At 37.4% G+C, this 21543-nt stretch overlaps 1 protein-coding gene across 5 annotated transcripts in view; it reads left to right on the top strand.

Annotated features, from left to right (window-relative positions):
* Positions 1-372: 372 nt before the first annotated feature.
* LOC100726582 (zinc finger protein 709-like) overlaps positions 373-21543 on the top strand; it is a 38093-nt gene continuing 16922 nt past the window's right edge. The window contains exons 1-2 of one of the 5 annotated variants that reach the window (XM_013158766.3): positions 373-505; positions 7885-7936. In XM_013158766.3, the coding sequence (XP_013014220.1) occupies positions 486-505; positions 7885-7936 (72 nt within the window). In that variant the 5' untranslated portion in view covers positions 373-485. Of the gene's footprint in view, positions 558-7884; positions 7937-10788; positions 10953-10974; positions 11026-20862; positions 20935-21543 lie in introns of those variants that run through there. The other 4 variants (XM_063250519.1, XM_063250518.1, XM_003475360.5 and 1 more) reach the window with 4 other exon arrangements.

Below are 21543 nucleotides of genomic sequence, written 5' to 3'. Positions count from 1 at the left end.
TGCCTGACGGGGACACTGGAGAGCAAGCCACTTGGCAAGGGGCGCCCGGCAGCAAAGGTTGCGAAACTGCTAGGGCTACACACTGGGCTGGGGAAACCTTGGGGAAGCAGCACCTCAGCCTAGGTCTGGGCTGTCCTCTCCCAGCACCTCACCGCGTCCTTCCTTTCCCTCCCTTCTTTCAAGCGCCTTCCTTTTCCTCCCTTTTTCTCCCCTCCCTTCTCTCTCCTCCCGCCTAAAGGCCAGAGCGCAACTACAGAACTACAAGCAACTGCACAGCAGCGAGACAGCCCCATCGCCACGCGAAGAGCAGCGGTGCTCAGCTTTTCGGAAGCCTACAACCCCAGCACACTTCCGCTTCCGGTCTTGAGGTCGCCGGGAGCGGAAGTGCCTAGCCTGGGGCTCGCTGGACCAGAGGTGTCTGTAGGCGGGCGTAGAAGAGTTTGTCCTTTCCTTGTCCGTCTTAAAAGAGAAATTCTGGTTTCCCTATGGAGGGACTGACGAAGCAGTACGTTCTAAAATGACCTGGAAGGTGGAGCTACGGGCGGGGCCTATAGCTGGTGGGTGGGCCTTAAATCTAGTGGGCGAGGTTAGGTTTGGTTTTGTGCAGGGGGTGGTGGCTAGGCTGGGTTGGTAAGCTGTATGCCTTGGGAGTGTGGCTGGCGTGGCTTACTGGCAAATAGGGAGAAGCTGGTCATTTAACCCTGCTCCTTATGTCTTGTTCCATTGGCTTAATCTAAGGCCCTATAAAACATTCCTATACCTAAGCTGGTTTTTTATTCCGTTTTTCTTATCTATACAGTATTAAAAATAAGAGTATTTTTTCTACAGCTTTTCTCACTAAAAATATTATACAAATCTATCCAAAATAATATGTAAGACTCTCTTTAAAATGTGTTTTTATGTAAATGTGTACAAAACAGAAATACGTGTTTTTATGTAAATATACAGGAAAAGTTCACAAGGAAGGGTCTTACTCCATCCCGGTTTACCTCCCTAGAAAATCGTCACCAAGTCCATGATACTCATTATTTATCACGCACATGCATATATTTATTTTAATAAATATCTGGAGAGTGTCAGTTGACCGCTTCATGCTAGGTGCTAAGGTTAGGAAAGTGAGGCATGTCGCCATGCGAGAATGGGGCAGATTGGAGTGCAGGGGACCTGCAGAGAGGTATGTTTGCTCCATTCTCATAAAAGTAACACAATGTAGTACGTAATTCATTACCATATTTATTTCTTGAAAAATTGATTGTGAAGGAGAAATCAAGAAATTTGACTTTAAAAAGTTGAATATCATGACACAAGAAATTGTTAATGGGATGATGAGAAAAGTTTTAACTGAGAGTGTAGGATAAGCAAAGCCAGACATGGGACAAATAAATGTTCCAAGAACATTGAGTAATATGCTATGGCTGTAGGTTAAGGATGTTTTGTGTTAATGTTACAGGAATAGATAAAGAAGCAGCAAAGCTTAAAAGCAGACTCAGGCATATGTGGACATCCAGCATATGTTAGAGCATTTCAAATCAGCAGTTCAAGAAAGCTGTTGAGATAATTGCTGGATTGTTAGATCCACATTTCATATCATTTATAAAAGTAATTCCTGATAGATGGTAAAGCCAAACGTTAAAAAAGGACTTCAGAATATAAGAAGAAAATATAAAAATATTCCTAACAGGTTTTGCTTTATATATTTCAAAGATAGAATATGAACTGTGTACTAGTGTGAGTCCTAGCTCTCAACCTAGCTTCTTTAAGTGATGAATGAAAGCAGTAGTAATAGAATGGAGGCAGTAATGGGCTTTTACTAAAGACTAAGTAAGATATAGACCCTGAGAGGAATGCACTTGTGTATAAAAGATAGTAAATACTCAGTAAATGTTGCATTTTGTCATTTTTGGAGGAAGCAAACTTATATCCATATTTTTTTAAATCCTCTCTTACCTGACTAAGACTGGCTTTAAATTTGGAGGTATTGTTTATTGTCACTCTATTAGTTTGGTTTAGTTTCGGGTTGTTTTATTGTTTGTTTGCTTGTTTTTGCAGTGTTAGAAATGAAACCTAGGGCCTTGTACATGCTAGGCAAGTGCTTTACAACTGAGCTACATCCTCAGCTCAGCCTTGTATTTAATCAGTCTCTTAAATATTGCCTTAAAAGCTTCATGTTCTTAATGTTTGTCTGAAATAGCTCTTATTTTTAATCTTGTCATTTTGTTTTAAATTATATGTTATAAATAGTGCATAACTGGATTTTGGTTATTGGCAAAGTCTGAAAATAACTTTTTCCTCAGGGGGAAATTTAATTGACATTTTTAATGACATAATATGTTTAATATAATTTTGCACTTTATTATACATTGTGTATTTCCTATTTGTCATTTTTTCTTGCATATTAATTGAAGCAGGTCTCTTTACTCTTGTTGTCAATTTGATCCCCTTTTATCTAGAGTGCTCACTTGAAAAAGTAGAAAATCTGCAAAATGTATAATAGATACTTATAACATATGATGCAGGGGAGAGACAGCAGAGACCATCAGGCTTGTGCAAAGGCAACATGACCTGGAATTTATTGTACTTGGGTGCAGGCAGAGAGTGCAATAAGACCCTCTGCAGCAAACAAAAAAGGAGTGTGTCCCTTATTACAGGAATGAAGAGAAGGCAGGGAACATTAGGCAGGAATATCCCAATAAACATCTGTGGTTAAAGTTGTCTGACAATCTTTCATCTCTATAGGCAGAGTCCTTGAAGTGTCCAGTGTAAATTCTCAGGTGTCTACAGATGTCTCAGAACCTGCAAAATTCTTTGTCCTATCTTATCTCCTTCCCTATTCTTGTCAATGTCAATGTCAATGTCAGTGTACTGAATTGAGATCCCTGCAGAGAGTAGTGCTTCTGCTGAGGGCTGAGACAATCAGGTCCAGCTGAAGCCTTACAGTATTGTGAAGTAGGACGAAAATGTTCAAATGGGAAGGCAAACTAAGGAAAAGCGGGGTGGGGAGGAATGAAAAAAAATGGAAACAAAACTTTTGTAAATGAGAATAAGAGGGGTTAAAGGGAGGACAGGGAAATGGGAAAAAAAGAATCAAGTTATATCATGTGCAGGTACAAATCCCCTATGATGAATGTGACATTGTGTATACCTAAAATGAGCCAATAGACTTAATTAGTTAAAAAAAGTAGAAGGTCTGGTCAAAATTAACCTAAGACTTATTTAGCATAGTGTCCTTATCAGTTAGAGCTTTTATGAGCTGCAGTCAAAATATTCAGTGAATGTTTAAATTTTAAAACAGTTGTTTTAAAGTTGCAGGAAAAGACATATTGCTGTTAATTCCCTTCAAAATATTACCTCTTGGGGCTGGGGGTTTAGCTCAGCAGCATAAGCACCTGCCTTGTAAGCAGGCGGTCGTGAGTTCGATCCCTGGTACCGATAAAAATGAAAAAGACAAAAAAAAATATTACCTCTCACTTCAAATACACTTAAGTCATCATTCTTGACACCATTTGAAGTCATTCTGGAAGTCCTCTCTCATGTCTTTAGATGTGCTCAAGTTCGGTGTGTTGTGGCTGCCTCAGTGTCGTGAATCAGTTGAAAAGGTTTATTTTGCATGGTCATTTCAACTTTGGGGGAAAGCTGTAAGATGAACGGTAGTAAAATAGGTGGATAAGGACACACCGAAATGCTTTTATTTGAAAAAAATTGATGTAAATATTTTGAATTGATTCAGGACTATACAGCATACACAAAGTTACAGTCAAGAACAACTTCCAGAACAGTTTCAGAAAGTGACAAGTAAGGTGGCAGACGTATGTTCAAAGTGAAAGGGTGTGGGGGTTTGAAAAGTCTCTTACTGTAATATTTTTAATTTAATCATTTCCCATATTTTCACATGTCATACTTTGTCTTTATATTTTTTAAAATCTTCTATATTACTTATACAATATTGTGAAGTATAGGAAAATAATGTCTTCTGATATACATGTTCCAAAATTTCACTATAGTCTGTTCAATGCATATATTTGATCTAGTAACTCATATTGTTCAGCTTGAGGAAATTATGATATTATCTTAGTTAATTACCCCCTCTTTGTTTCTGATATTTCTTTCTGAAATTCCTCAAGCTCTGTCTTTTGATATGCTTTTTTGGAGATTGTCACCACTTTATTGATCCGGCCTGCAGATCAATCCGTGGGATGTACCTGGAGGAGGAAAGGGGATTAAATAAAGACATAGGGGAGACAAAGAGACAGAAGCAAGTCAAGAGAGAATCCGATCAAGCCCCGTTTTATTCCGGAAGTGATTACATCTTTTATAGGGAAAGGGCGGGCTGGTGGGACAGGAAGAGGCTATGGGGATGAATACAACAGGGTCATCGTCACATCCGGATATGTGACATAAGCAGGAGAGGATTATGGTTAATGTAGGCAGACACAGTGCCCATAGGGGAGAGAGAGAGGCAGGGAGGCAGCAATGGGGCTGTCGCTCGGCTCCCTATTTTGACTGACACAATTTCAATTTTTTAAATCTCTTTTTAAGTTTTTTATTAGTATACATTTGTGTTACAGTCACTATGGGGAACTGGTGCATATACATATAGAGCCTTGAACCTTTTTGCTTCCAGTCCCTTCCCTTTCCCATCCCCTCTCATCCTTAGATCCCCTTACCATCTACACAAAGTCAACCTCCCTGCTTCCTATTATCTTTATTTTGTTCTGTGAATTAGTCACACTTTGAACTCATGCACTCAAAGTGAGGCTTTTCAGAAGTGGCTGGACGTAAGGCAGTGCTGTTGAACCTATGGCATATGTGCCACAGCCTGCTGTTATCACTGAAAACTCTAAAAAGTTCACCATCACTGACCCAGGCAGTGTTAATATGTATTATAGGAGTGTATTAACTGGTTCAGTCCAGTAATAGGATTAGCATAGTTCTCAGTGTAGCTGAATGGATTTACAGAACACCAATGATTGATATGAGCCAGCAACCAATGGGCTTGTTGCCTAAATGGCATAAAAAGGGAAAATGAAGCTTGCTTGTTAGGGTTTCTGTCTGCTGAGCTGTGGACTGTTTCTGCTCCACCATGCCTGTCTGCCATGCTTTCGTGCATTGGAGCCAACCACCTATGGACTGAATCCTCCACAAACTGAATTATAATAAGCCTTTCCTCCTTTCAGTTGTCTTGTCCCAGCAACAAGATAACCTAGGACATCCATTATGTATATTTACCATATATTCTGTATCTATTCATGTGTCGATGGACATATAAGACACTTCCAGGATTTAGTTGTTATGTGTTGTGCTGCTATAAACACGAAGATGTAGATATCACTCTAATACGATGTCATCAACTCTTTTGGGGAAATACTCAGTGGTATTAGCTGGTTGAATGGAAGTACTATTTACTATATTGATGGGTCTCTATACTGATTTTATAGTCCTTGTATTAGTTTACATTCTCACATTACAATAGAAAATGGTTCTTTTCTCCCCACAGCCTCACTAGTTTTTGAAGGTTTTTGAGTCCTTAAAGATAGCCCTTCTTTGTGGGGTATAATGGAATCTCAAAATTATTTTGATTTACATCTCTAATAGCCAAAGATGCAGAAAATTTTGCATTTTGGCCATTTGTACTCATTCATCTGAGAAGTGTTTATTCATTTCAGTTGTCCATTTTGGCTCTTTTATTTGTGTGGTATAATTTTTTGGGTTCTTTATATAGTGTTAGATTGATCCTCTGTCTGACAAATAGCTGTCAAAAGTTTTTACATTCTGTAGATTGTCTCTTCACTTCTTTGGTTTCCTTTGCTGTGCAAAAGGTTTTTAATTTGATATTGTAACTTTTTAAATTATTTATGAAACGTTATACAAGTTTTTAACGTACTCATGTCTTAAAGTGATTTATCTGTTTTATATTTAAATAGACTCAGTGTTGTTGTTTTTACATCTAGATTTTTGACCCATTTTGATTTGATCTGGGTCCAGGGTAAGAAATATGGGTCTAGATTCATTATTTTGCATGTAGATAATTGGTTTTCCCAACACCAGTTGTTACAGGGTTATCTTTCTTCCACTATATGTTTTGGACCCTTTGTCAAAAGTCAGATGGTTGAAAGTGCCTGGATTGTTTCTGTATCCTGGATTATGTCCAACTGATCCTCATGTCTGTTTTTGTTCCAGTACCATGCTGTTTTTATCACTGTTACCTTGTAATATAACTTGAAATTCAGGATTAAATTTCTTCCTGCTTTATCCTTGTTGCCTGGAAGTATCTTTGCTATTTTGAGTCTCTTTTGGTTCCATATAAATTTTGCAGTTGTTTTTTCTAGTTCTCTGAAGAATACTGTTGGTCTTTTCATAGTGTTGTAGTTTATATCTAGATGTCCCTGCACAAACTCATTCATTCACTCATAGGTAAGGCATTGGGGAATTGATTGGGACATGAGTACATCATATTCATTAGCAAATTAGTCCACAGCTGAATTTATAGCTAAAGGTAATGTCGGGTGAAGAATAGTTGGAAGAAGTAGGTCACTGAGGACGTGGTCTGGAAAAGTATGTCTCCCTGCCCCCTCACTAATCTTTATGTTTTCTTCTATTTGCTATGCCATGAGCATTTTTCTGCTGTGCCCCTTGGCCATAATGCCCTGCCTTGGTGCTAGCAAACTATGAAACGAAACCTCTTTCCTCATGCAGTTGAGGGTGTTGGGTATTGTGTCTCTGCAATGAGAAAGTAACTAAGAGGGGTCCCGCTGGCCTTTTCACACTAACTACATTACACCATGTAGACTATATGTAATGGAGTCAAAGAGCAGTGATGCAATGGCAGAACTCAAATAAATTGGGAAGAATTATCCTGGTTTGGGGTGTAGAGGTGGAAAAACTGAAAAATCCTTGAGATTTGCAATGGAGCCTCCAGCCTGAAATGTAGGTCCATTATGTGTTGTTATTCATTCTTCTAATTCAGGTGGCCAGTGTAGATGACAGGCAATGGCTTTCCAACAGTATCAATTTGGGTTTCAGGGCACAGGTGGATGTATCTGGAATTTTCTTATGACATAAAGGAGTGTGGAATTTACTGGCATTTTGCGACATCAATCCCAGGAAATGCTAAATATCTTTTTTAAATTTTATTTTAAAGAGAAAAAACAGAAAAATCAAGAAGCAAACAGACCTAAAAAATAACAGAGAACAGCAATAGCTATATAGGTTTTTGAAACAAGATAATAGGAATTTTAACAATGGTTATTATACTACATATTGTTATCTTCAAAATAGTTGCTCAGGTTACCAGATACAGGAATAAAACAACATTGGATTTCAAAAATAAGACAGAGGGGCTGGGGATTTAGCTCAGCGGCATAAGTGCCTGCCGTGCAAGCAGGCGGTCGCAAGTTCGATCCCTGGTACCGATAAAAAGGAAAAAAAAAAAAAAAGACAGAAGGAAATCCCCCACAGTTGCCACGATATACACTGCTATCCTCCAAATAGATGCCCAGACCACCAGCCCCAGGCCTGTAAAGTCAGTCAGACAAAACAAGCAGCAAGACATTCCTTTCCCCTCAGTTGCTATCATCTCACCAAGTCCTCTGAATCAGCCAGATGCTTGGGGTAGGGAGATTCTCTTCTGGTTTCCCTGCCTGCACACTGGCTGGCTCACAGATGGGAAGGTGTGGTTTGTCTTCTTGCTGAGTCTGCTCCCTGTCCTCTAGCAGAACCTGGCTCGTGGGAAGGCTCATGATTTGTCTTCTTCAAAGCTAAATATCATACAATGAACAAAGTAGTATCCTTTAAAAGTAAATAGTTTTCTGATATATTCACAAAATTGATGAGTTTTTCTGGTTTAGATTATCATATGAATCTCAAAGTTTTATCCCCTTTTCACAGGTCCAGTGGCTGGGGTATAATATTTCATCCCACTGATCAGTTACAAAAAAAGGTAATTCTTTTTTTTTTGTGTGTGTGTGTGTGTGTGTGGTATTGGGGATTGAACTCACAACTGCGTGCTTGCAAGGTAGGTGCCTATGCCACTGAGCTAAAAAGAAAGATAATTCTTACAAATCTTGTCTTTTGGGCCAGGGCTTTAGCTTAGCAGCATAAGCGCCTGCCTCACAAGCGTGAGGTCATGAGTTCGGTCCCTGGTACCAAAGTCTTTCTGGTACCAAAGTCTTTTTAACATTCCTTGGTCCTCCTGTATTTCATAAAATTCCATGTCAATAAACTATGAGGGGTTCCCCAGCCACAAAAATCTCAGCATGATACAAAGCACAGAATTTTCACTTAAGAAATTTCAAGATTCTTTGAAAATCTTATATCAAAATTTATAAACTATGAACAAGTAATGATTATGTTACATTCTATGTGTGTTCACATAGTTCCTCTGGTACAACAGGCTGTGGAGAATACCCACAATAAATTTATCCCTAAATTCATAAAAAAGTCACGTATTACTGTGACAAAATTTCAAATAAACAGTTAAATAGAGGAATGATATTGAGTCTCCAGAAGATTAAAATCTAGGGCAGTTACACTTCTTGAAAGGGAGAAAAATTTATATGATGCTTAGGAGTTGATAAAAGATAAAAATTATTGCATCTATAGTTTAGTGAGAGGGTCAAGAGATTGTTCTAAAAGGTAAATAGAGTATGTAAAATCTAATCACAGAACATCTTGTGACAATACTCATCTGAAACAGTGAAAAAATTCACACTTGATTACATTTTGTCATACAGAAATAAATTTTGTGGCATCTTTGTTTTTCAATAAGTAATAGTTCTTACATGTTTTAAATCCTATAAAGAACCTTAGAATTACCTTTTTCTTCATTGATAAGCACATAAGGAAAGCAAAGACTTTCTTGGTTTATGCTGAAAGACTTGAGTTGGGTATACTGATGTCACATAACTCATCAGTGTTGGTAAAGCAGATAAATAAACTGTAGTAGGGAGTATCTTAAGTCTGGTGCCTAGAAGCTGAAATATATCTTGAACCTGACGAGTGAGGACCATGATCATCCCCTTGAACCCTCCCGGGCTGCAAACCTCTTGGTTGCCTCTAGTACTCAAAACAGCTCCAGTTGGAGTGTTGAGAGCCACAGAGCAAAGAAAAGTAGGTGACAAATGTGCACATTGTATTGGAGTTTTGTCTTTCCTGAGGTTTTTACTGTTTACCATGAACTTTTCCATGGAAAGTGGTTTTGATATGCAAAGAATTGCTGGAGTCAAACTGAAATACATTTATATGAAGAAAACCTATGAAGAGCAGTCACAGTGAAAATACATTTATATACTCTTCTAAAGAAAAGGTTAATGCATTTGGCATTTTTTTCAGACACTCACTATTTATTAGGTTCTTAATACAGGTACAAAATCCGAGACATACACAATTCAAGATTAAAAGTTTTTATTTTAGCTCATGGTTCCAGAGATTTAAATTGGTTGCTATTGGACTCCAAAGGAGGAATATCATGGTGGAACAAAGTGAAGAAACAGCAAGTACAGAGCGTAACTGGCACCAGGGAAGGGGGAGGGAGAAGATATGGTCCACAATGTCACACTACACGACTCAACCCAACATATCAGAAGTGAGCTTTACTGATATCCTACTCACCGTTCATGCCAAGCTATATATTAATCAAGAGTATCGGCTGGGTGTGGTGGTACACTCCTGTAATCCCAGCACTCGTGAGGTTTAGGCAGGAGGATCATTGTGAGTTTGAGACCAGGCTGGCTTACAAAGTGAGCTCAAGGCCAGCCTGAATTGCATAGTGAGACCTTGTCTCAAAAAAAAAGTATCACATGACTCAATATTTCCCTTCTAAGAATACTAATGTGTTGAAAAATAATTTCACCTTGTGAAGCAAGAACTACAGAACACAAGCGGCTTACAGTCTGAAATCCTCAGGTTTCCTTTCCTCAACACCAGGAAATGAATTTAGAAATTATAATCTTTTTCTGTTTGTTTTTGGTACAGGGAATTGAACTCAGGACCTTGTGTTTGTAAGGCAGGCACTGTGCCACTGAGCAATATCTCCAACCTTCTTATTTTAAAATGAGTAAATCAGGCCTGGCGCATGTGGTGGCAGTAATACCAGCACTCGGGAGGCTGAGGCAGGAGGACTGCTGCAAGTTCAAAGCCAGCCTGAGTTACAAAGTGAGTTCGAAGCTAACCTCAACTGCGTAGTAAAACCCTATCTGAAAAAGACAAATAAATAAAATGAGTAAAGTGGGAGATACAATGTGAGAAAGTTTGTCTATGAAGTCAACTACCTTATTGTATATTTTTAAACTTTCACATCAGTCCTTCCTTCCATTTCATTACGTTCTGGCCTTCCTGAATTCATGGCATTCTCTTACCGTGATTTCTCCGTTGTGTATTAACTCTGGGAACTGTCTTAGCATATGTGTGATCCCACTTTAAGGGGCGACACAGGAAGAAATCGCTAAGCCCAGTATGAAGGCAAGTGTAGCTGGGAGTGGTGGTGCATGCTTGTAAACTCAGCACTAAGTAGGCTTAATGCAGGAAAATAGTAGTGGGGTCAAGGCCACATGAGACCCACTCAAACAAACAAAAATGACAATGGCAAGCTGTGTAATGCCAGGAGTAAACTCTGCTTAAATGCAGCTACGAAAGGCTACATTCTGGAAGCCTCTCGTTTACAATCTACCATTTCAGCTCCACTCACACTTTGGAATTTGTTTCTGTTTTCACTGTTCAGTTGTCACAGATCGGAAGGCAGGTAATGGAGTGGCAGCAAATCCGCGTTTAAAACGCAGGCTGTGTGAACTGTCCAATCAGGTGGGCCAAGGGAGGCGGGCTCTGTTTCCAGGCACCAAAGCTCAGATCCTGCGCATTGCTGGGAGCCACCTCACCTAGATAGAGCGGCTTGCTTTAGGATTCCTACTGGCTGCAGTCTGCACTGGAACTATCCTTGAAGACCCTCGAGCCACGCAATGGTGATAGTGTGGGACGGCTGCCCTGCGATGGGATGGAATGGGAGGCGATGTGGGTGAGACCAACCCGGAAGTGGTAGGACCGGCAATGGCGGACGGAGCCTCCCTGCATGCTCCAGATTCTGAGTTCTTCCTGGTCTCTAGTCGTGTGTGCCCTCTGTTCCTCCTGCCTTGGTTAAGGCCTACCCATTTTGGGTATAGAGCACCACATCTCTCCAGGCCACCCCGCCAGTCTAGAGTGCAGTCTCAGGCAGCCGCAGCGCACAGCCAGACACCTCTACCGGAGTGCGGAGAGGGGGAATTGGGGGAGGGGGGAAGAACCAAAGTCGAGTGAGAGCAGGAGCTAGAGGAGCTGTGGTGTGCTGCTTTCCTGATTTGATCTTTCCTACCAGCAGACGTAATGAGTCTCAGTTTTATAAATGTCTGTGGTACGGGGTCATGAGGAGGGTAAATTCTTACATTTCCAGTATGTCTCCACGTTGCCACACTCATGATGGGTGATGGTAAATAACATGAGAATCCAGAGACAGGATTAACATTGTATAACTCGGTGATAAAACGCTTACCATTCATGGAATAAACTCCTGTGTTGCATACGCAGAAGTGCAGATCATCTAAATGTGATTGGGAAGGGATTTCTCCAGGTTATAAAAGATTGCCAGATGTTTTTGATGTTTTTGTTGCACAGAGGGTTAAACTCAGGGCTTTTGCTCTGAATTACATTCCTCATGCGTTTTAATATTTTGTTTTTAAATGTGAGTCGTCGTGTCACAGAGTTGTCCAGGTTGCAGTGAACTGCTGATCTGCAGCTCTTATAGTTCTAAGATGACAGATGTATGCCACCATGACTAGCTAAGATGGGGGTTCTTTAATTACCACTATTAAGTAGGATTACAGTGCTTGATTAAATGAAACCGGTTAGGTTTAAGGTTGTGCCCAACTTTCATCCTAGCAACTTGGCACACTCAGGCAGGAGGATTCAGCTCTGAAGCCATCCAGCATAATGAAGCAAAACCCAAATCAAAATGAAGTAGAAGTACTGGGGTTGCCTCCAATCTAAAATAACTTGTATACCAGGCACAAGGCCCTGAATTTTAATCTTCAGCACTGAAGAGTAAAAAGTAGTGATTAGTATTCAGTGGAACATTTGCTTTGATTTTTGAAATTTATTCTGTTATACACTTTTATTCTGTAATGCAGTTTATTCTGTTTGCAATATATGGTGCAACACTTGTTCAAGATCCTGGGCATCAGCTGTGAGTCACTGCCCTGTCAGTGACAGAACTTCCGGTGAAAACAATCAAAGTGCTCCACCAGACAATATGAAATTTATCAGGTAGTTTCCTGCATTGAGCACTGTATTAATTCGGTTCTTCTGAGGAACTGAACTGGGACACATATGAGCAGTGAATGGGATAAAGGAGCACTTCTCTGAATTTTGTTTTCCATTTTTGGTTTGATTTGGTTTGTTTTCATTTGGTTATTTATTTATTTATTTATTTTGTTTTATAAAGTGGTGCACCTGCCCAGCTTGCATTACCTGGACGAGGAAATAGGATGGAAATTGTCAATAAGCAGACACAGGACTGAGCAGTATAACCACAAGACACCAAGCATGTTCAATGCTGAAGAGAAAACACTTCCCTTATTACTAATTTATGCTGATTCTGGGAACATGTTTCCAACTGCCTTAATCTTGGAGAAAATAGTTACCTTATATTCTGCCCTTTCTTGTTTTCCCACTGCCTCTGGCATTCCCTTAATGGGCCGAAGTCATGTCTGTCTAGCACCTGTCACATCCAAATCTTGGGACTGTTTTTTCTTTGTAATGACTTAAAATCTCTGGGGAAAGAAGTTACCATGAGCCTTTGCTGTGTGCTTTGTATGTGGCTGGAGCTGCAATCTCTGAATTCCCTTGAGTTCTCATCAACTGCCCACACTTTATGGACAACTACCTCACGTTGGTGTTTTTGAGAAAACGGTGGGAACGGCCAGTGGAGAAGGGCCCAGCTGAGATAAAGCACAGAGCTTCTGGTCAAGCCACCCCTTAATCTGGCTTTACATTCACAGTGTGTCGTAAGCACACCAAGAAGTGGATCCTTTTCTGATTTGCACTTTAGTGGCATCAAAAAGGCAGCCTAAATAGGAGGGCCAAAAGAAAGAGTGTTCAAGTATAGCCCAGGAGTAATTTAGAAAGATAAAAACAGTAACGAGATTTCTCTTCAGCAAAGAATATTCCTGATGAAATTAACCTGCAGATGAAAAACTGCAGAAGATACTTTCATTCATCTTGGATTTGGGGTACAAAGGTAGATGGTAGTTCTCAGGGTCTTTTTTGGCCTCAGGATGGCACATCATTCAGGAGCTTTTGGGCTCATTGACCCTGCTAAATCAGAGAATTTCAATCACTGGTGATGTCGTTCTTCAGAAAACATGTGGATGTAACATAACATCTTATTTGCCTTTTCCACAGTTGTGAGAAAGCAGCTTTTCAAGTAAACATTCTTTCTTCCCTAGAAATAGGTTTGAGAATATACCAGTTGAGGAGAATGTTTGCTAGCATACAGTGTATATCCATTTAAAATCTAATGCACACTGTCCATACAACCACCACCAACAGGCAACGATTTCTAATTCTTTTTACCAGTACCAGAGTATTCTTACCTTGGTGAATTTTATGGATATGAATTGAGATTCATTTCTATTTTTTGGCCTTTTTTTTTTTTTTTTTTTTTTTTTTTTTTGGAGTTTTTCCTTTTTATCAGTACTGGGGATCAAACTCACGACTGCCTGCTTGCAAGGCAAGTGCTTATGCCGCTGAGCTAAACCCCTAGCCCCTTTTTGTCTTTTTTGTATATCCTTGCTCTTATATCATTTTTCTCTTTCTCTTTCCTTTAAAGCCCATCTGTAAATTGTGTGCTGATATGTTTATCTATGTAGTGAGGATACTTTTTAATTAAATCTGCATATATTTGTTACTTGTGGAGAATGAAAGTATCTTCTGCAGTTTTTCATCTGCAGGTTAATTTCATCAGGAATATTCTTTGCTGAATAGAAGTCTATTACTCTTTTTATCTATTCAAAGTCACCTTAACATTGTGGTTTTACAAATTTATATCTGAAGTTTTCCCCACTCCTAGATCAGAAATTACTTTCTTATATTTATCTGCCTGAAGTGCATCTTTGAATGTTTGTAATGCAAAAATCAGATTTACTTGGCCCATAAAATATACAGTTTACAACCGCAAATAGATGATTTTTTAAAAATGAATGATTAATTACTTCTTCCTCTTGATTTTTACTGTCAGTCTTAGTAAATCTTCATTTAGAAGAAAGGAAAAGTATTTTTTGATCTTTCTTACAAATTCAACATGTCTGCATGTTGCCCGACGTTCAGATTTTAATGACTGTGTAACCCTATAATCCCCTTCTCATCTTTATTTTTATGTGAGATTTGAAAATAATCTCCTGCCCTCTTTTTCAGAAGGGATTATAGGGATTACATTTATGTTGATTCACTAGTATTATAAATATAGTAGTATTAAGAATACTCTGTGCTCTGAAGTATTTATAGCATATCACATCATCAAGTCTGCATCTATAAATTACTCTCTACCTACGTAGAACATCTCCAATTGTTTCTTTTGGTTTTTGGAAACAAGGTCTTGCTCTGTAATTTAGGTGGACCCTGAACTCAGGCTGACCTTGATTTTGCGGTAATCTCCCTGCCTTAGTCTTCCATGTGCCAACATGTGTAGCTACCAAATTTTAATTATGTGTAGTTTTTTAATGTGTTGCTGAGTTTTAAAGATTTTATTAGTAATATTTTCTAGAGATGGGTATATAAATGTTTGTGAGGTATGCATATTTAAAAAATAAAGGAATAGAATATTTGCAATATGTGACAAGGATTTTCTTCCATAATACAAAATAGGGGCATAAATTGAGAGAAAAATCAGAGTAAAACATTCATTATCAACTTTCACAGCTGACATTAAAAGACTTTGCAAAAATTGATACTTCAGATTTCTAATTAAATGTAATTTTAAAATGAAGTGGTTGCTTCCCCAAAATGTTCATCATATTCACATTATAGGTATATTCTTGAACTTTTGATTCTTGAACTTTGATTCTATGAATAGCAAAACATTTTTTTTGTCTTTTAATTTCTAGTAAATTAAAAAGTGTTTCACAAACAAATCTAAACAAAGACCTTTTGGTTTCTCTATAGTTACTGAGTGTATACTGACCTTGAGAAAATGATTTGAGAGCTGGACAGTATGTGTTCTGATCAGGAATCACTTATCTTTATTGTATTGGTATAATTTTATGTTTTTAGTATGCAGTAAAACTATGATAAACATTATAATTTTTCCAGGAGATCTTCTCTGACAAGATAGGTATTCTTGTTCTATAATATTACATCTTGCTAATTTTGTCATTTATGGATAATGATTTTGGCTCCTCCATTTCAATCGTTATATCACTTATTTGTCTTTCTTGCCTTATAGTAGCAAACATGAATTTTGTTTTCATGTGACGGAACAGTGCAGAAAGTGAAATTCCTTGATTGATTTCTTGTCCTAAGATAATTCATGTAAAATATCTCCATTCAGTGTCCCACATGTTAGTTTTATGGTATACATGTTTTATCTAGTTGTTGATCTCTTTTGATTTTTATAGAATTAGAAATTTTTAAGAAATAATTAATAGAAGTTAAAATTTTTAACATATATTTATGCCAAGATTCAGATAGTTATATTAGGTTATTCTTTTGTTATCTGGGTTGCTGATGATGAAACATCCTTACCTTTGACAAATAAAGACAATTTTTACTTTTACTTATCCTAAAGTGTGTGTATGCACACACATGCATTTATTACATCAGATTGAATCTAGGGCTTCACACAGCATAGAAATCCGTACTACATTTAGCTGTGTGCCAAGATAAAAAACTATTTTCTGATAAATCCTTACATTTAACTAGATAATAGATTTGAAAACCTAGAAGCATAGGTATAATGATTCTATAATTATCTTTTCTGGTAAATGTGTTGCTTGGATTTAGAGGAAGATTACATTAACTTAACAAAATTACCTACAGATATTTCCTAACTTTTTTTTTTTTAATTACAGACATGTAAGACCATGCCCAACTAAACATATCATTTTTTAGGATAATGGTTGCATTACCATATGTTTTGTATGCATAACAAGTATATTCATCATGGGAAATTCATCATATTACACCTTGATCAGTATCTTAAAGTTTCATTGAAACCTTTGTAATTCCACTGAGGTGAATTTACAAAGGGAAGTTTTTGATGATCATTTCAGTTTCTTGCCATCTTGTTGATTCTCCAGCATTCTTCTTCGTATACCATGTCTGAAATTGTTATTTCTAAGAATTTCTGTATCTACTATCTAAAGTTCATTAAATGACAATTTAATATACTTTTTATTTTTCTTATAATATCCTTGATTAGCTAGGTGCAGGGGTATGCATATGTCATTCCAGCTGCTGATATATAACAGGATAAAAATTTGATGGCCAGTGTGAGTCACTTAGTGACCCTGTTTTAGAAATTAAAATATGCATAGTCTTTGTAAATATTTCTCATTTTCCATTGTGCTTTTGCTTTTAGCCTTTTCTAGTATGATTGCAGTTTTATTAGTGGTTGTAGTGTACTCTTGAAGTGTTTTGCTAAATATATTTCTCAAAACTCACATATTTAACTTGAAAGATTATTTTAAACTTTGAGCATATACTTAAATTATCACCTAATTCTAAATATTTCTAAGCCTATTTCATGACTTATTTTGAAAACAAAAGATTTTTAAAGAAGGAATTTTGCACCAAAATTACGTGGGTAGACTGGGAATATAAGTTATAAATTGTAGAGCACCTACCTAAGGTAACTGTGTTTCTTGATTTCCTTCCCCCACCTTACACTGACAAAAGAAAGCATGTGGAATTGGTAAAGCTAGTCATTCTTCACCATTTCTGTTTTTTCTTTATTATGATCAAGATGATATTTATACTTTGTAATTTGGAGAAATTTTTGTGTATTCTGATAGAATTTTTGTAAAATGTGTCTTTTGTTTGGAAACACTTATTCTCTGTTTTAACAGTTTACATGTATATAATATCTAGTGGATGAATAGTATTAAGTGAATTAGAATGAATTAAAATTCCTTTGCTTACTACTAACCAAATCAAAGGAGGGTAAAAGGCAAAAGGATATATTCAAATCCCAAAAGAGATGGAGGAGCCTATTTGCCTCAAATCACCATCTCTCCATTTACAGGTAAGCAAGGGTCTTTTATAGTAATAAACAGAGAGGCGGATGAGCACAGAGAAATAATAAAACCTTCATACTTGCTTTGTTATTTTTAGCTATTTTTAGCCTGTTGTCCCCTTTCCTGTGAAAAGGAAATGGCTCAACACTTCGTAGTGTCAGCATCTGTGTATTTTGCTGTTTATCTGAAGAGAGAGCTGTTATGCCTTTGGCCTCGGGAAACCGCTTATCACTAAAGAAAAAAATCATAACTTGTAAGATGTATTTGGCAATGCTGGTTACCATTTCATCGGTGCTACAGCCTCAGTTTTCGTCTTTATGTCTTCATTTTGTTTTGGATCTGAGCAGGTACAACCAAGATGCTTGTTCAGAAAGGAATAATCATCTTTTTCTCAGTTTATCCTCTCTGATTTCTTGATTTTTGTGTGGCAACTCCAGCCAATTCCCTTTTACTGTACTTGATGAAACACCATACACTGCAGGGGACTATTCCCATCATAGATAGTACTGTCTGTAGTGAGTAAAGATCACACATACCCTGAACTTCTTAGCTGCTTTCTCCATCCATAAAATTGTGGTCAGTGTGATTATCAATGTTTGACCACCTGAGGTGCCTCCAGTTTGTATCACCTGATGCCCTGGAGGAATATATTTTTCTTCATTGTTTGTGACACTCTTGTTGATGGTTATGGATTAAGTATACTGTGACCCTTATTTCTATGCCTTTGTGTTAAAATATGCTAATTAGCCCTTGTGATTGTGTCTGTAGACTTTTGAAAAGTCTGACATACAAGATCAACAGTCCTTTCATATTCTTCCTCAGGAACAAGAATCAGAAAAACAAAAGAAAGAAAAACCTTCCCCATAACACACTCACTCAGAAGTTTTCTGGTTAAGGATATCCCCACTCTCTCACGCAATCGTTCTGTTTGCTTGCTTGCTTGCTTGCTTGCCAGCTTGCTTTCATTCTTTCTTTCTTTCAACACGGTTTCACTGTGTAGTTCAGGCTCGCTTTAAACCATGAACTCACTGTAACCCAGGCTGGCCTTAAACTTGTAGCTATCCTCCTGCCTCGACTTCCCAAGTGCTGGGATTACTAGTGTGCACCACCAGGCGCGGCTGTGTTCGTTTTCCTTCCCTGATTCCTTTTCTCATTCCTTCTCTCCTTCCCTTCTTTCTTCTTTTTCATTCTCTTTTTCTTTCAACCTTTGTTTCTCTTTGCTTTCATTTCTTGCTCACATACACCTGCTGTCCTTCTTTTTTTTCTTTTACTTTCCTGCCCTGTTCATTATTACTTGCATTGTGACCAGCTCTCCAAACTCTTTGAACATTTATAATCACCTAAATATTTTATTTTCTGCAGATTTTACTAAGATGCAATTTACTTAGCATTTGACTCATTCATTTCAAAATACTGTTAATTTAGAATATATTTGGAATCAATAGTCAATTTAGAATATTTTGTTAGGCTTCTAAAAAAATTATGCTGCCTCTTTTACTGATTTCTTTACTTTTCCCAGGCTCTGTGAATTACAAATTTACTGTCCACTTGGTAGAATTTTATATTCTGCCCATTTTATATAAGTGAATTCATATTTTCTGAGTTTTTTGTCATGACATTTGAAAGTTATTCTACATTGCAGCATTTATTACAAGCTCATTTTTCTTTATGGATGAATGACATTTTTCATGAATACATTGGAATTATTCATTAGTTGATGGACACTGGAAGCATTCATACCTTTTAGATTTAATCGATACTAAGCTTTAAACATTCAGGTATGAACTTTTGTGAACATGTGTTTTCATATCTTTTGTTCATATGCCTAGAAGAAAATATGTGGAAGCTATGAAAACTGTTATAATTGTATACTGATTTTTTCCATTCAAAATTCAGTAAGATATACTAAATCTAATTCCCAGTAAGATATACTAAACTATATCTGAGAAAATATGCACAGCAGGGGCACTTAAAATGCAAACAGAAATAGATGAGTTTTCTTTTTGGTATCCCCTGGTTGGATAATGGAATTAGAAGACAGACAAGAGCACATACATGCATACTTCGTCTCTTTCCCTGTGATGACCTGGGTGAAACCAAGACTATTAACATAGACACCAATATCAGTTGTAAATTTTCCACCTTGGCCCAAAACTGTGACCTCCTTTCTTTATTTTTTTACTGTGAAGTATTTTGCTGAAAAACAGAAATCTACTGAGAAAACAGCTGTATAGTACATTATTACAGAAACTGAAAGGGTATGTTCAACATGACTGCCTGGTCATCTTTTCGGTCTTTTTATTAGTACATGTTCGCAATACATAATAATTGCGTATATTGTGGGCAGTCGGTACATGTGCTTTATTCATTTTTTAATCACTGCACTTCCCCTCCCTCTCCCCTCACTCCATTCCTGGTTCCCTTTCTTTTTGCAAAACATTAATCTTCCTGTGAGGTTTTTCCAAAGCCTCAGAACAGTTTTTTGTTTTTTTTTTTTTTGTTTTGTTTTGTTTTGTTTTTGTTTTGTTTTTTTTACCATTTATTTTTCATTGTAACAAAAAGAGAAACCACAGTGTAATGAAAGTAATCAGGGAACTGGACCCAGGCCGAGGCCAGAGAAAGCTGGATTTGAAAATGTACACAGGGATTAACCAGCAGGGGTAGAAATGGGGTGCACAGCTCACGGGCAGGACTGCTGCAAAGCAAACGCCAAAGGCAGGAAGGAGTGTAAATGGTATTTTTGAGAAAGGAAGAGAAGGTATGTGAATGGGAGGCAGAGAAGGAGGCAAAGGGCTGGGTGTGAGCAGAAATCCAATACTCCACCTTAGGCTACAGAGCCTCCATTGAAAGCAGCCCCAGGAGGCTCAGAGTGACCCTGCGCACACTGCCCTGCCTGAGAGCTTCAGCGAGTAGCAGAGGAAGAAGCTGCCCACTGGGCTTCCAGAACCAAAGAAGCCTGGAACACAGCAATCAGGCCTGGATTTCTACATGAAATCTCTGGATTTTTTTTTTTTAATTTTATTTAAGGAGAAAAAGAAAAAAAAAAAAGCAGAGAAAGGGTACAAGTTATACAGATTTACAGAAAAAAAATAAACAGTAGGAAATCACTAGTTAATGGATTACATTTTGTCATCTCAGAAACAATTGTTCAAGTTACAAAATTAAAGCTTATAAAGTGGACATTCCAACAGTGAGACTACAAACAGTTCTGTTCAATGATCCAACAAAACTCAGTAATATCATTATCTTATACACTTAAATATACATGCAGTTATATCGTTTAGAGCACTTTCTTTTCCTCTCTTTTGGACAATGACAATTACACATTTTGGGTTTTGTTGCTCCCACAGTTCTTATTACTTTTTTGAAAGAGAGTAGAACCAAATGTGATATAACAGAACAGTCAGTCAAATCAAAAGGGTGGACGTAATAGATAATGTAAAAGCATAATACTAGGTGATCAACAATGGTTACCATAATGCCTCCCGCTATCTCTAATAGAATTGCCTATATCATTAGTTATAATTGAACAAAACAGTAAAGAACAAAACCAAAACATTGGAGACATTATAGGCGAGAATGGGTGTCATAATGAATCCTACTATCTTCACAGCTGTTGCCTAAACTTTCGAACCTGGTACTATCGAGCAAAACAGAATAGAGGAACATCAGTCAAAACAAGATGGTGAGAGCAATACAGGGCTTTAAATCAAGATAATGGAAAGTCAAAGTGGGTTACTATAATATATCCTGCTATTTTTAATTTATTTTTCCCTTAATTAAAAGGATAAAAAAAGTAAATAATAAAATGGAGATTGAGATAAAAGAGGGCATAACAGCAAAACAGCGCAGATCAAAACATAACCATTTAAGCAAAATAGTGTTTCACACAAGATTATCCCGCCATAAAAGTAGTTACCATATTGTCTCTTTCCTTGAAATCTTTGAGCATAACTTCGTATACTGTAGCATCAAATATATCAAAACAATGTAAAACCATTCAAGAGAATGACAGTATTACAGGGTATTTAGAATCAACTAACAGAAAATAAACAATGGTTTCTGTATAATCTCCTTGTCTATAAAAGGTTTTGCTTATAGTATCATATATAATAAAATCCAATAAGATACCACCTGTTTAGACCAATGGAGACAGAAGAACAAAAGCTTGATGAGACTTCAAAACAAGATGATACTAAATCAGTATTACCTCTTAAGACATCATTTTCTCCAAAATAGCTGTTCCTATCATCCAATTTTCTCTGCCTCATTTCTGTTGAGCTCTTTTTCTGTC

This window comes from Cavia porcellus, unplaced genomic scaffold (genome assembly GCF_034190915.1).
Source record: "Cavia porcellus strain 051 isolate PalLab524CR breed Dunkin Hartley unplaced genomic scaffold, mCavPor4.1 scaffold_6, whole genome shotgun sequence".
Taxonomy (NCBI): domain Eukaryota; kingdom Metazoa; phylum Chordata; class Mammalia; order Rodentia; family Caviidae; genus Cavia; species Cavia porcellus.
The sequence above is the reverse complement of the archived record's forward strand: the minus strand, read 5'-3'. Positions and strand labels throughout refer to the sequence as shown.